This window comes from Andrena cerasifolii, chromosome 3 (assembly GCF_050908995.1).
Source record: "Andrena cerasifolii isolate SP2316 chromosome 3, iyAndCera1_principal, whole genome shotgun sequence".
NCBI lineage: Eukaryota > Metazoa > Arthropoda > Insecta > Hymenoptera > Andrenidae > Andrena > Andrena cerasifolii.
The window spans coordinates 14,853,609-14,868,486 of NC_135120.1; the positions used below are offsets into that span (position 1 = coordinate 14,853,609).

The 14,878-nt window shown below is 48.4% G+C and overlaps 1 protein-coding gene across 2 annotated transcripts in view; it reads right to left on the minus strand.

Annotated features, from left to right (window-relative positions):
* Positions 1-14,878, minus strand: part of Unc-13 (unc-13) — a 144,897-nt gene that overhangs the window by 40,008 nt on the left and 90,011 nt on the right. For both annotated transcript variants that reach the window (XM_076808292.1, XM_076808290.1), the window contains 3 exons: positions 8,866-8,943; positions 4,030-4,249; positions 776-896 (listed from right to left, as the gene is read on the minus strand). In XM_076808292.1, the coding sequence (XP_076664407.1) occupies positions 776-896; positions 4,030-4,249; positions 8,866-8,943 (419 nt within the window). The remainder of the gene's footprint in view (positions 1-775; positions 897-4,029; positions 4,250-8,865; positions 8,944-14,878) is intronic.

The window sequence follows — 14,878 nt, forward strand, 5'->3', positions numbered from 1 at the left end:
CCGTTCACTGCCATGGTAGACTTAAGTTACCCCAATTGTTTCACGTACCTCCAGCCGTATTCCCCGCCTCACCAAGCATAATTTCTGCCCCTTCATAACCGTAGCGCGAACAAAAGAGCATTAGGCATTCGCTTTTTACACAGCTCGAAACGCTGCGGAGAAATATTTTTAATTCTTTTGTTTCCCCCGTTCGCGTCTTACCAATACCGTCGTGTGCTGCGCAAAAAGACGCTGCACAGAAGCCAGGGTGAAATCGTCGGGGATCGCGGCTGACTCTCGGGGTCTTTATTCTACGACGACCGGCTAACCTGAATTTCCACGTACCTCACTGTCCCGGCACACACGGAAGCCCGGTTTTCGCGCGCGCGAATTTTCCAGCCTTAGGTGCCCGGCCGTGGCGTAAGTAATGTATGCAAATGCAGAAACTTTCCAGCCCGGTACAAAGGGTAGGACGTACGTGTTCGTCCGTCGACTGCTAACCCCTCCGATCCGTTTGTATCGCGAATTACGGTGTCCCGCCAGGTCTAACCTAGTGGGACCGGAATCGAATCGAATACAGGACAGGCTTCGGGGGTAACGTCGGCTAACAGAACGGGGCAAGCAATGGCAACGGTGGGACCGTCGATCCTGCCAGATGGATTCGAGGTCGATCGACATGCTCTCCCCTGGAAAATCGTGCGTACCCGCCGATCGACGGTGTTTCCCGGCGCGTCGATTGTGCTGCGACAGAAAAAGGAGGAGAAAAGAAGGAAAAGACACGGTAAGAAGGACTCACCGGATCAGCTCGAAGATCTCCGGCTTTTCCCGCTCCCTCTGCTTCATTCTTTCCTTCATGGCCGTGATTATGCTGTTCGCCTTATCCTCGGCCCCGTGCTTCGAGCTTTTCTCGGCCGCTCCTGGGGAAATGAAACAGGCGTCCGATGAAAACTCGGCTTGAGACTACGTAATACGGCCGGCCCCAAGGCCGACGGAAACTTCGGACGGGGATAATGAAACACTCTGCCGCTGGAGCCGACGCTTCTCCTCTAGGCAATTCTGGTATTGTCGCAAGAGACTCTTAAACTGTCCGAGGCAAGTGCGGGCTACTTTATAGTCCCCTTTCATTTATGCAGCTCCCTTTAATGGCACGAAGATGCATCAAGTGCACGGAAGTCTTCGAATCTATTATTTTCTGCCCACGTTCATGTGCAAACTTCGATGTACATTCATTCCGCGTTTGATAAGAAATTTTGAGTGGCTTCTACTACCTACTTAGTACACTAATTTGTATCTCTCAGACACACTTGACGATCGCTCATTGCGCAATGAAGCTGGATGTAAATTCGCGACCAGGTGCTCTTAAAAATCGCTCTTCTATCGCGATAGGCCGCATTCGGAGCGCGGGGTACACCGCCTAGTCGTTCCAACGTCAAATAATGGGCTAAAATTCTAAAATAAGCGGGCCATTCAAGGCTCCCGGCACTCCTGGTAGACAGAGTCGTTTCTCGTTTACCATTTCTGCGAACCGTACCGGGGAAATAATATACCGCTGCGCAGCTTTATCTTAAACTCGCTCTTTCTCCACCCGTTTTTGCGTCTCTGGACCGCGCGCCTCGCATTGAATAGGCCTCGCCCGGCCTCGAAAGACGCGCCCTTTGAACTTTTTTCCCCGCGCGGTTCGCGTGCCTGGGTTGCGGCCTTTGCATCTTTCGTCGGCCGGAACATTCGAGGAGCTTTAATTTTCCGGTGCAAGCTCGCTGGTGGCCGTTTCGCGCGTCGGCCGAGATTCACTCGCGAAAATGTTGCCGCAGCTTTAACAAACCGGAAATTACGCGTACCCGATCGACTGGATGCCATACACTGGTACAAACGCCGGGCGAAAACTGGAGAGGTCGATCTCTGGCCGGGGAATGTACGCAATCTGGTCTACAGTGATCCAGCTCGAGGATATAGCAGACTGCTGGGCGTCAGGGGGGAACAACGGACGCGTACAAAATCCCTGTCTGTTGTGGATCGGAGGAAAAGTGGCCCTTGCTTTGCTGCGTCGATGGAGACTTTCTCTATTTCGATGAAAATAGTTTTTTTGTTCCTTTTGAATGTTATGTTTTTAGGAAATTTAGACTTTCAATGTTGTTTTATATGCAGATGTGAAATGATGTGCTGCTTTTTTGCACTAATCTGTGTTGAAAATATTATTGTTCACAATAGTGGGCTGAATTGAGATATTTCTTTTTTAGTCCAGGTGGCTACGATGATTGTTTAATCACGCGTGTAACTGCAAGCTCCACGATGCAAAAAACAAATGAGACGAAGGTTGTTCAAGGAAGTTACTTCCCTGTTACACAGAGCAACGATGCTGCTTAGTTATTAATTGATGAGCAACTGGATGCGCGGTCTGCACAAACGAGAAACCCGAGATGGAATTTATATCAGTTATATCCCCGTGTGTTGCTCGAGGAGTAATGCACTGCGCGAATCCATTCGTTCTCAGTTAATTAAACACTTTGAAACAGTATCTCATTGTTTCTCATATATATATATCAATTATCACTTTTCAAGATGAATAACCAATGTGCATCGAATCTAATTGCGTGTATCAAAAGGCGTTATCTGAAAAGAATCTCCATCGATAAATCGATCTTCCCTTCGCGTACCTGCTTCCCAGATATTCGCACTACAAAATTAATTGCCTCGAATGATTGACTGCGCGTCGAATAATTATGAATCATGCTCGTAACACGCGAGCAGTCACTCCTCCACGTCCGATCAAATAATTAATTCAACGTTTCAACGGACGACCCTAATCGAAGTAAAAACTCTTCATGCCAGAGGCCAATTAGCCGTTCGTCGATCGAATCTCGCAGCGTTCTCGCCGTGTAGTTTCCCAGCGAGACGGATGTTCTGTTATTTTTTTCGCCCGACTGAAGTTATTACCATTCCCATCCACCCTGCGAGTACGTATCTATCAATTCAATTCTCGACCATTCGGCGAGCAAACATCGCGTAACAAACGACCGACAGTGGACCCAATTTTCGATTTCCAACGAGTCCCCCGTTGATCGCATGATTAACGCGAAATGCATTCACGCGTTGCGCTTTTCGAGGGACTGGAGGTTATTTTTCACGAAATATCCCCGCGGCTTGACTAATCAATCGTTTCACGAGTTGCGTAATCCCGTCGACTTAATAGGGACATTCATCGATGGCGTTAACGAGGAAATTTTGTAAATTGCCTCCATAGTAGTACCAGCCACGATGCTTGCACTAACTTTCTCCCTTTCCCCTGAGCTATCGAGGTGTTACTCTATTCGCCTACCAGGAGTGTCGTTTGTTCGTCTGTACCATGGTAAAACTACAGCATGGTCGATGACGTAGGAGGACCAGAAACGTGATTGCACCTTCCTAGGACCTAGAGCCGAGAGCTTCCCCACCCTGGTCCTCTTAATCCCCGGATAAGTTCCATCCAGCAAATTCGTACGACGTTCTAGAAGGCAGACCGTTAGAGCTTGACGTAGGAGTTTGAAAATTTCGCGGCATTCGCGAAATTCGGACGCTTCTGCCCATCGCCAGCGACTGTGTTCAACGCGGCAGACATTAGACACGCTCGTTAATTACGCTTCTGGTAATTAAGTTCGGGGGAGGGGGGAAGGGAGATGGGGTGTAATTTTATCGCGTATCAACGTCGGGGCTCGCGACGAGTTAATGTTTCCGTGGTTTGCACCGTATGCAAATCGCGCCCTCGACTTTTCGCGTTGGGGGAGCATGAATTTGGAGGATTGCGGTCGGCTCTGGTGGCAATCCTTTATCGCTGCCCTACAGTAATCTCCTCAAACACGGGCAAATTAACGTACCATTTCCCGTACAATTTATTTCGAATTATTATATGTTTCACCCAACTTTCAGTAATAAATTAAAGGCTGCACTAAATATCACTGAAGTGAGTGCCACAAGTGATCAGTTCTCTACACTTTGGGAGAACCATTTCGATCACTAGGACCCCATTCTATCAATCGAGGATTTAAAGAAGGAAAACTTGAGATGGCTACTCACTCTGCAGGCAGTCCGCATTGAGCAGGTCCTTGCACTTTTCGTGGCACTTGACGCCGCACTCGGTGCACCGCACCCCTTGTCGAGCGATGCCCCAGAGCAGACCCTCGCACTCGTAGCAGTAGGTCGGCGACGTCGCTGTCCAGGTGACGAACTTGTGCGGCGTGGTCGAGGAGATCGGGTAGATCATTGCTTGCAGCGTTTTCTTGTACACGTGCATCTTCTGCGGGTGTTTCAGCGTTGCACAGAGTTGTTAGAACGAGAGAATCGAGAGGTTCGAGTGGACGGGACAGGGGAACGGGCTTGGGAAACTCATTGGACGTACGATTTCGACGACCTCGGCCCGCTGTTTACTGCTGGAACAGCTGATCTTGGAAACAACGACCACGAGACATTTCGCGTTCTCGGACGAGCAACGACTTCTCGCCGAGTGATTCGCGCGAGAAGCTGGATACCTCTCTTGATTCTCCTCCATCTATAAACTCGCTGAAACTGCGTTTCCACTTCGATTGACTGACAGCTCGGGAAAGAAAGGAAACTGGAGTGGCTAAGGGACGAGCAATCGCGATTCCACTGGTGCCGTTGAAAATTTGATCGAGCGGCTTGACGCGCGTAACTCGGTCTAACGAGGAACCGATATTACGAGCACCGTTGCTCTTTTATCTTTGTAGAAGGACGGCTATAAAAAGTTGGCGTGATTTATGGGGAACGAGAAGCTTAGGACGAGCTGTACTTTAGATACTTTTTGGAAATCGATTGCAATTTTGTTATCCAGAATTGGTTTGCTCAAACAGAGAGCCGAGGTGTCTTCATTCCAGTCATTCCATCGAGAACGCAGAGGTGGCAGCAAAATGATCCAAGGATCTTCCAATGTTCGACATTTCTTCGCTCTATCTGAACTGCGTTGAGGGATTCGTGTGTATCTATTATTCCACGCCACCTCCGTTTTCTCGACCACTTAAATCTTCGTCACTCCTGTCATTCATCAACGGACTCGTCCCGCGACACTTACTTTCTCTTGGTCTCATGCAGTATCAAACAGGCCATCGTCTTGCAGGACGTTCAATCGTACTCGTACACGCTGTCAATCGCTCTAACGACACTCTAGCACTCGCAATTTACATAATTACGCACAGAATCATAACGTGCCGGGAGCGTTGGTGCCTGCGAGACCTAATTACATACGCAATCCTGTGTGTACACAGATTAAACAGGGGTGGGGGGGACTTCTGGGTGGGTGTTCAGTCGCGTGCGAGATTCGCAAGGATCTCCGTTCGAAATACGATGTCTGGGACCGCGTTGGTAGTACCGCGGCTGGCGTCCTTTCGAATATCCTCTAACGAGGAGGAGGCACCCAACGACATTCGCGTTGCAGAAGCCAAACGAGAGGGCTAATCCTTTAACCGCCCCGAATCTGTGTTTGCGTTTGTTAACCGTTTGCGCTGGCTGTGCTATTTACGCACTCTTCTACTACCAGTCTACGGAAACTAGTCACTTATTGCGCGAAACAGTTTCTTTGGAATCTACTTCTACACCCACACCTTCTACCCTGAAGAATATTTAGCTCGAAAGTTCCTAAACGCGATAGAACTGGAGTTAGCAAGGTGTAGGATCTGGTAATTGACCCTCGCGGAAGGATCTAATGATTTAATAGAAAGCAGAAGTGTGGTTTTGATCGTACGAACGTAGTTGAGCTTTAAAAAAGTGTCGAAGAGGAGTAGAGAAGTGTCGAAGAGAATTAGAGAAGCGTTGCCTCGTAACTCTTCTAGAAGGATTACTAAAATATCGCGTGCTTCTGGTTTGGAAAATGCCACTGCTCGATCGCATAAAATGGAGGGCCGCGAGGAAGAAGGCCGAGCAACAAGCACGAAAAATATTGGATTTTCGATTTCCCTATTGCAGTTGCTCTTTATGTTTGAATATTTTAGGTGCACAGCCAGCGCGACAGATCCGGAGGAACCGCGCAGAGAAGGTTTAAAAAGGTTTATTCGAAGGAGCGGCACGGGGCTCCTCGAGGTTGCAGGATTCATTCTCTCGTGTCTCGCGGATACGGGATCGTTGGTCCCGCAGCACTCGACGATCCTTCGCCCCGGTTCTTTTTCACTCGATTTTTAGCTTTCTCTCGTATCGACACTTCGAAAGGACTTCCCGTCGGATGATCGAAGCGGGGAATTTCATTCCGGCATTTCCCCCTCGGAAAACAGTACTTTTCCTATCAACTCAACGAATATCCTTGCTTCCGTTCGATCGCCCTTTTTTGTTCGAAGGCATCGGGGGACTTTGAAAGATAGAGAAGAAGAGATGTATAGACAGACAGGAAGGCAGAACACGTTCTCTAGATGTCGTACTATTGGGGGTCGCTCTGCAAGGTATGTAAAAGCATCGATCCGCTAAAAAGCACTATAGGGGTGCCCGTGGCTTCAGGATGTTCCTCATTCTTCTCGCTTCTTTTCCGTCTGTTCTCCATTCTCGCGTCAGCGTGCACGCTAGTGTTAAAGCGCACGGCGTTTACAAATGCAAACAACGTGTCAGCCGCGTAATGGGAAATGGAAGGTGTAATCGCGGCACGTGCTAACGTTGCTACAGTGTTTGATTTATAGCGCTGTCAACCTGGTACATTTAAAGCTGTTTTTATGTTTCATTTGAAGGGAACACACGCGAAGTACCTACCTCGGTACTTCCGCAGTCTCGCGGCCATCTTTAACACTTCGCAGCTGACAGGAAATTGCTACACTGTAGCACGGCTCGCGCGCGCCGGATCTTTTTACAATTCAAGCGATCACAGTTCCATTCGCGGGAGGACGACAGTCGGCACTGCCGTAAACGGTATCCGCACGAGGAACATCCGCGAACACGAACGGGGATCGGTGAGTCCTAGCTCTAGCCTAATTACACCCGGTTTACATGACCACTGTAGCATCTCATATCCACGGATTCCTATACGTGACCCATATACACACAGGCGCACACACACGCGCACATATATCGCGGCCGTGCGTACTGCACGGACTACTACGCTCGCGTATAGAAATTCTCGCGACGGATCTGTACAGGTACTTATGCAAATACGCATGACGTTCACCCTAGCCGCTAGAAGAAACGACTCGTATCTAGGATCGCTACGAACGTTGCTTTTCTCAGTGTCACAGAACGTGATCAAACAGAAATAGAGATAGAGATAGAGATAGAGATAGAGATAGATAAGAGAGAGAGAGAGAGAGAGAGAGAGAGATAGATAGATAGATAGAGAGAGAGAGAGAGAGAGAGAGAAAGAGAGAGAGAGAGAGGAGAGATAGAGAAGATATAGAGAGAAAGAAAGATAGAGAGGCAAAGAAAGGCAGTAGACAGAGTTTAGAGGTAGTAGAGAGAGTGTGAAAGAAAGAAAAAGAGAGTTAGAGATAGAGATAGAGATAGAGAGAGAGAGAGAGGCAGAGAGATAGGTTGGGCCACACTTACGTGAAAGAAAATAGCGCGGAAATGAGGATAAAATGCAGCACAGTTCATGTGAAAAGAAAAAAAAAGTTATCAGAGGTTAAAGTTCAGCTCCACGGAGGGCCTTCACTGCGTGTGGCAGCTTAAAGTTACATGACACATGACGTTTTAGAGATGCGCGTAAATGTCTTTAGCCGCTATCCTGAAACGGGCCCCTGAATCTCGACTGAATGCCTAACCCGCTGCGGAGTTTATTTCAATCATGTTAAATTCACGTTTCACCGTAGGCCGCAACGTAGGCGACCACGTGAAGCCGAGTTTCCGCCTGATATCGTCATCGTCGCGTCGGCCACGAACAGAATCTTTCCTCATACTTCAGCTTTTACTCTTCCTTCTAGAATTGAAACTCCGGTTCCCTCGGATTATCGTATTCGCGCGATACGACTGGCTTAATCGTACACGAGTCTCGCGATTCACGTTTATAATCAGCTTCCAGGGAATATCTTTTGCATTTACCTAGCTGGCTCCAAGACGGCGCAGGCATCTCTAAATCTCGAGAACCCGATAACGAACGGTACCGGACTCTCGGTACCCGTTGCTTAAGCCAATCACATCGCACGCTTTTCCTAGACTTCGATTTCCAAGCAGTTTCACCGTTATCGAGTCGCAACGATACTCGTTCTTCGTGAAGGTATCGTCACCCCCTATCGTTCCCTCGCGATCTTCCAATCGACGCCAAGAAACCTGTCCCCCGTCTTATCGAAATCGAGACGGCCGCGCTCCGTCGTGTTGCCCGCTGTCTCGCGGGCAGCCAGACGAAAATTGGCCATCAAGATTTCTCTAACGAACTTCGCCGTCGGATATTAAAATTCTCGGCCCGAGGAAGCGTCCCTTTAATTTCAAATTTAACGCCCCGGTTTCGCGCGGGAAACGCTGTTTAACGCCGCCATCGGGACAAGCCTGGCGAAACAGGTACCGAACGGCGCTCCGAACCACGCCAGCAATTGATTCTATCGATTCTGCGCCCCGTTTGCGACACTCGTGTCTACGGTCCGTTTCGATAAGGGCTTCTCTGACGCGGTCCGCGATGAAAAACGATCGATAATTGTACGTTGGCCCCGCGCTTCTTGGCGGATCTCGCGAAGAAAGATAGCGGGCATCCTAGCCGCGCCCGTGGATTCCAGTTCTTTATCTCTTTAAGCTTGATCTACAGAGAGCTACGAGCTGCAATTAATAAAGTGGACATCTGTTCCGCACGATCGTTTTTCCGCGCGGATAATGACACGCTCGATTGTTAAGTCGTTGATCACCGACGACAAAGAGTGTTGTCGGTTCGTTTGAATAGACGACACGAGGGATGACGATGATGCCTGAAAGGATGATAATGGCTAAAGGACGAATTCTTACCAAGTCCTCGTCGTTGAGCGTTGCCCTTGGCACCGCCGATGTTAGACCAGCCGCGTTCCTCTTCGTCACCGCCATTGTCTGTGAAAAGATAGAGATTAATGCTCATCTGATTCCGGAACAATGCCTTCCAGTCTCTCTATTATGTAGACAGAGATAAAGAGCAGGAAGAGAGAAACTGAAAGGGGGGAAGGGAGGGGTGGGAGGAAACGAAGAAGATAAAGATGACGATGATGGGGGGAGACGAAGAAAGTAAACGAAGACAGAACGGTTTGAGGGGACGAAAGAACACGAAGTGACTTTTTAATGTAAATTTACATGATGTACGAATAGATTCTTGTCGACATAGAGATTGTAAAACGACAGAATCGTAAGAAAATGCATTGCTGTTTACTATGATCGACGTCACTCGGAAACACAGCTAAGTACTTGCAAAATTGTCGAGGAATAGTGACGGATCGAATTAAAACAAATCGCGTGAAATGTCACATCGAGAATTACATTTGGCATATATCATTCCTCTTTCTCCAACAGCTTCCGAACGTAGAGTGGGAATTTTCTGCGCTTCGGCTCCCGAGGCGATCGCAATGCCCGCGGTGCAATTCTATGCCAAATATATTTGTCGTGGCTGCGTTCGTATTTACAGATACTATTACAAATACTATGTACAGACACGACGAGACGTGTTCTATTTACATTGGCTTGTTTGTAAAGCCGTGCTTCGAGCATTTTATGGCGGACAGAGGCTAAGCTTCTCGATCTTCGGTTGCATCGCGACGTTTCCCTCGAGATTCCTTAAAATTCCATTCAGGCACCCGGGACACTATCGAATTGCAGGCGAAAGGCAAGCAATGCGTTCACCGTCTGGGAACGTCAAGATCGGGAAGCTCCGCTCAAAGCACGGATTCGTGTCTCTGTTTCGAAAACACTTATCCGTACTAAACATTCTATAGACACTGATGGGACAGAGTCAGTGCTCGCGAAACTGCGTGAAACAAACCATCGTCTCGAAAGAATAGGAAAGAAAGATGAGAAAGGCAGTCAGAGCGAAACGAAGAAACAAGGAATGATCGGGACGGGACAGACAGGCGACAGGGGCGGAGCGCAATCGGGACGGTGTGAACTTAAATCGAAAGTGGAGTGAAGAGGCAGATGGTGAGTAACGGAAAGGCGGGAGATACGAATTAATGGCGGTATGGCGGTTGTGTGGCAGAACGAGATAGAAGTGGCGAATCTCTACGGAGAAAGTCTAATCCAATTAGCCCATGGCGCCTTGTAGAGGTGTGGCGCGATTGGATTTGCGGCTGGCTAGATTTCAATTAAGATATTATGCACGGTGCCCCGTGCTCGATGCATGCGCTACTGTCTAGCCACCATGGGGCAGACGCTAACTCCGAGCACTAATTCCGCCCGACGCCACCGCGCCTTCTCTATCCAGCCCTTCTCTACACTCTTTAAAAGCGTGCCCGTGTGTCAAGCGTTTCCGCACGGGGCACCGGCACACTTCGATCTCTTCGTGGGACCTCCATTCGGCGTGCTTTCATCTCGCGAAAGCCAGGGAAAACCCGAAAGGGAGCAGGTGTATATCCTCGCCACAATCCTGCGTCATCTTTCTCGGTCGATAAAGCGCAACTTAACTCGGGTCTAAAGAACTTAGACGCACGCAACCTCGGTTTGCCGTCCCATTCTCGTTCCCTCGAACGAGGGGCGTCGTTTACCAGAGACAAAAAAAAAAGAAGAGAAGAAGAAGAGAACAACGGTTACTATATCCAGAGAGAAAGGAAGAGCAGGAGAAGGTGAACGGCTCGCGAAGCGGTCGTTGGATCGTCATGTCGTCTAGAGATATAATCAGCTACGTTCGTTACGCCCACTATTTAACTACGGTATTCTGTCTACGTGACCATGCGCTACGCGACGGCAGTGGCAAACAGTTTTACGTGCGGGTACACTCAGAAGATTAAAATACCGAATGAAATCAGCGGTGGAACGTATCGAACACACTCGAGAGGATGGACTCCTCGTGGCCTCGAAATGATTTATCTCAACCCTGCTTACGTTATTCGAATCGCGAGTATAAAAGGGCCACTCCTTCGAGAGGGTTCGTAGATACGTAGGCGTCCTCTGTCAGCAAAATAGATCAGCGAAACTTTAGGGACGGCGAGAGCAACGTGTCTTTTCCTCGAGAATTCTTTCCCGTAATTTTCTTCGAAACAAAAAGAGAGAAAAGTCACTTCCCCTCCGCGAGTTGCGGTAATGCCTCGTTATCTACCGCGACGAGGTGGCTACAGCGTGGCGTTCGAAGATTATCACGTCGCGACGCGCGAAACAAGCTTAGCTCCGGTAATGTGGATTTAATCCCCCAATTACAAAACCTTCGATACGCCAGAGCGACGAATTACGCGCGACTAATGCAATCGATTATACCGCGAGCCGAAACTGGCTCCCGGAGGGGTGGAAATCGCGTTGCTCGCGCGTGTCGCTTGCCGGGCAAACGAAAACTACAGGGAAATACCAAAGGAGAATGGGGGCGAGAGAGAAAGTGAAGGGTAATAAGGGAGTACGTAAAATTAGGTGCGAAAGAGAATCGAAAGAAACGGAGGTGCGAGCAAGCAGTAGCGAGCGAAACGTAAAACCGTGAGAAACAGAGTTTTGCTGAAGCGAATCATGCGCTACGCACGCACAAACAAGCCTTTTTATCTTAAACTTCGTTAAGGAGGCATTGAATTAGTACCTTCAAGACCTGGAGGTAGAATTTTTGAGATTTTTTGAGAGGTTTTTTTCAGTGAGTGGTTTTGTTTTTTTCAGGTGTTCAGGTGGATACAACAACGGGCGCCACAGAGAACAAACAAAGAAAATGGCATTATATGCCGGTTAGTACGTGTATCGCTTTGTGTCTCTTTTGTTGTTATTTCTTTCTTTTTTTTTTCATTCTATTGTTTCTTTAAATGCTTTGCACGTTACGGATAACAGATACATTAAGAGATCAGAGAGACGAGAGGCGGGCGAACGTGAATCGTTCCACCTGGACGGAATAATCTTCTGGGTATCTGGCTGCTTCTGGTCAGGAAACAGTTGATTCGCGAGCAAACTACCCTTTCAACGTAACGAAACGTTATCGCCTGTCTCTTCTTCGCCCGCGGGGGTAGCGACGCCCCACCCGAGTGTACGCGAACGCGTACTCGATAATGCAACCTCCCCACTCGGACCCAGAATATTATTCCTGGTCGGTGAATGGGCAAACCGGAAATTACCGGAGTTCAACAGCGTATACGCGTCTTCCGCCCCATTGATCTCACGGTGCTTCCTGAAGGGGGAATCGCATCCGCGAATTAACGCGAGAAATCTAATGAAAGCGGAGCGGCCGATGCCGCTCGCCTTTGTATCCAGATATTCCTCGGGCTTCCGCCATTTTCCGCCTCTCGTTTCCGGTTCGATTACCGCGGGACAATGCACTTGGACGCTGGGGTTACCAAGGGCCAAGGTTACGGTACACAACAATCAAGAGAAAAAAATTGTCCACATCGAACATGTACAGGGTGACAAACACGGGTCGACTTCTAAACGTGGGGGGGTTGAGAAGCGAGGGATTCGAGGAGGGGTTGTGGCTCGCGTGACGAGCAACCGACCTCGTGAATATTCCGTGTCCATCCACGCTTCCGTCGCGGGGAATTATTTCGTCCTCCTCCAATCCCTCGTCAAGGGAAACGTACGTAATTTTAGGGAAGTCCGTCCGTATCGGTTGCACTAGACTTCACACAGAACATATACGCGACGGGTCGAGCGAAAATCGATCTTTCTTGTTGGGCGTGATTTCGTTTGACGTTGTGCTCCTCCGCGTGCAGTTTCGAGGAATCTTCGCTCATTCTTGTCTGCTCTTTGAAGCAACTTTAGAAATACCGATCTCGAGTGTTGGAAAGGTTCTATGGAAATATATTTAGGAGTGATTCAGGCTCCAAAAACTTCCAGGATGTTTGCAAATATCTGCGCTCTCGATTCGCGCGAATGGAATCATTTCTCTTTATTTTTACCTGCGGAGCGATTGTTTAACTGTGAAAACTCCCTTCCAAGCATCCCGCCTGGTTTGCGCGTTACTTGAAAGTAATCACGCAATATCACGACTGCCACAATTGCGTAGCGAGCTTTCCTCATTTCAAACTCTAGTATTTTATTTCTGTTACGAGGCAGCGTTGTGCCTGGTCGTGTTAATTGCAATTTTCTCAGCCGTCGTTTCTCGAAACGCTAGACACGGGGAACACTGGAAATCGGTAAACAAGGTTGCAACGAGCGGTCTCCCCTTTTTATGCTCCATTTTTTTTTTTTTTTTTTTAATCTCCGCGGGCGCGATCGGGGGTGTACTTAAGAGTTCCATTTAAGTCGTTAACCGAGCACGCGAGCTACGATGCTGCAAGGGCGCAGGTGACGCAAGCGGGCTGCTTTTTGAAATACGACTTCGTCTGTAGCACAGTAATTGCTGTTACACGCTACGCCGCGTGTGTAACAGAAAATTTCGTTCAAGCTTCCCACGGAAGGCTCGCTTTTTGCCGCGATTAAGGCGGCTTTCTAGGCCACTGAATCGTTCCAACAGAAGCTTGCTCTTTTTCGTAAGAGCTTGTAATTTGTTACAGAGAAACTGAGAGAATTCGCAGCGGAATCGATACTCTAGTGTCAGCTAATTATTTCTTTATTCCTTGGCATTTTCTATATTCCGCAACGGGTAAAGAAAATTGACTCTATTGTTCCGCGTGCAAAGTTCTTTCTTCAAACAATCCACAACCCCTTGGTACTCGATGGCGTTTACTACTAACAGCAATATACTCCACCAGTACAAGTCCAAAATGAAAGCAATCCAGCCACCCGAAACCGCCAGCCTCGAAATTCACTCAGCCAGTGAAACTTCCCCTAGAATTCGCTACGCCCGTGTCTGCAATGCAGATCGAGCCAGAGCTCAGAATACACGTATGGAAAAAATCATGTAAGTTAATGTGGTTGCTCGTTGAAATTCTCCCTCGAGAGAGAGAGGGCATTCGCGTGGGAGCTCGGCGAAAGGGCGGCCGATTGCTCGTCTTTGTTCCGAATATCGAGCGTCAAACAAACTTCGGCCAGAAGGGCCAACACTCGTCGATTCGACTTTTAAATCGTGGCTTTTCCAGTGCTTTTCGCTCGACCCGCCGAGAACGCGGGGGGTGGATGGTTGGGGCAATCCTCGATAAATGAATTTTTCGTTTCTCGCAGTGCGAAAGTTTCATCGACGATCATCCTGCGGGAGATTCATCGAGTTTCCACGCGATCCGCGGGAAATTCCGTCTGTTCCGCGTGGGCCGATACCACTGTGGCTTGGCGACACAAATATTTTCGTATATAAACCTAGGTATGTAATCCGATAGCAATGAAAATGCAAACGAAAACCGCTTTTCTACCTCTGTTCGCGATTTTTCCCGTTCGGCGGCTACTTCTGTATATAGATATAGATACTCGCGCGATTAATTAGATATTGATGAAATTTCTTGAAATGGATTCCATGAATATTTAAAACACTATTTTTCTTTTTGGGAATTAATGTTCTAATGTGCTCTCGGGAACACTATTTTTCTTTTTGGGAATTAATGTTCTAATGTGCTCTCGGGAACACTAAGTTCTTTTTGGGAATTAATGTGACTCGGGGCAGCTCGACAGTCGCGCGCAACACTCAATGGTCAGAGGGATAGGCAGCTGAAGCAATTGATGGTGAAAGAGAACAGAGACGAATGTTGTGTCGTCAAACCAATTTGAATCGGGCGACGCGTTTCCGAACCTTCGAGCGGAAATAAAGTTCTCGGCGACCGAATCTTCGGTCAAGAGTTTCGTAACGTTGAACGAGCATACTCTGCAAAACACTAGAGGACGGAGTATACAAATAGTGGATCGGTCACAGACGATTTGCGATCAATTTTCATAACTATTCTCCAATTCCTCCCTTGGGGACGGTACCAGTCCCTTAAACCACCCCCTTTACACCAGACACAACGAATTAAAATTA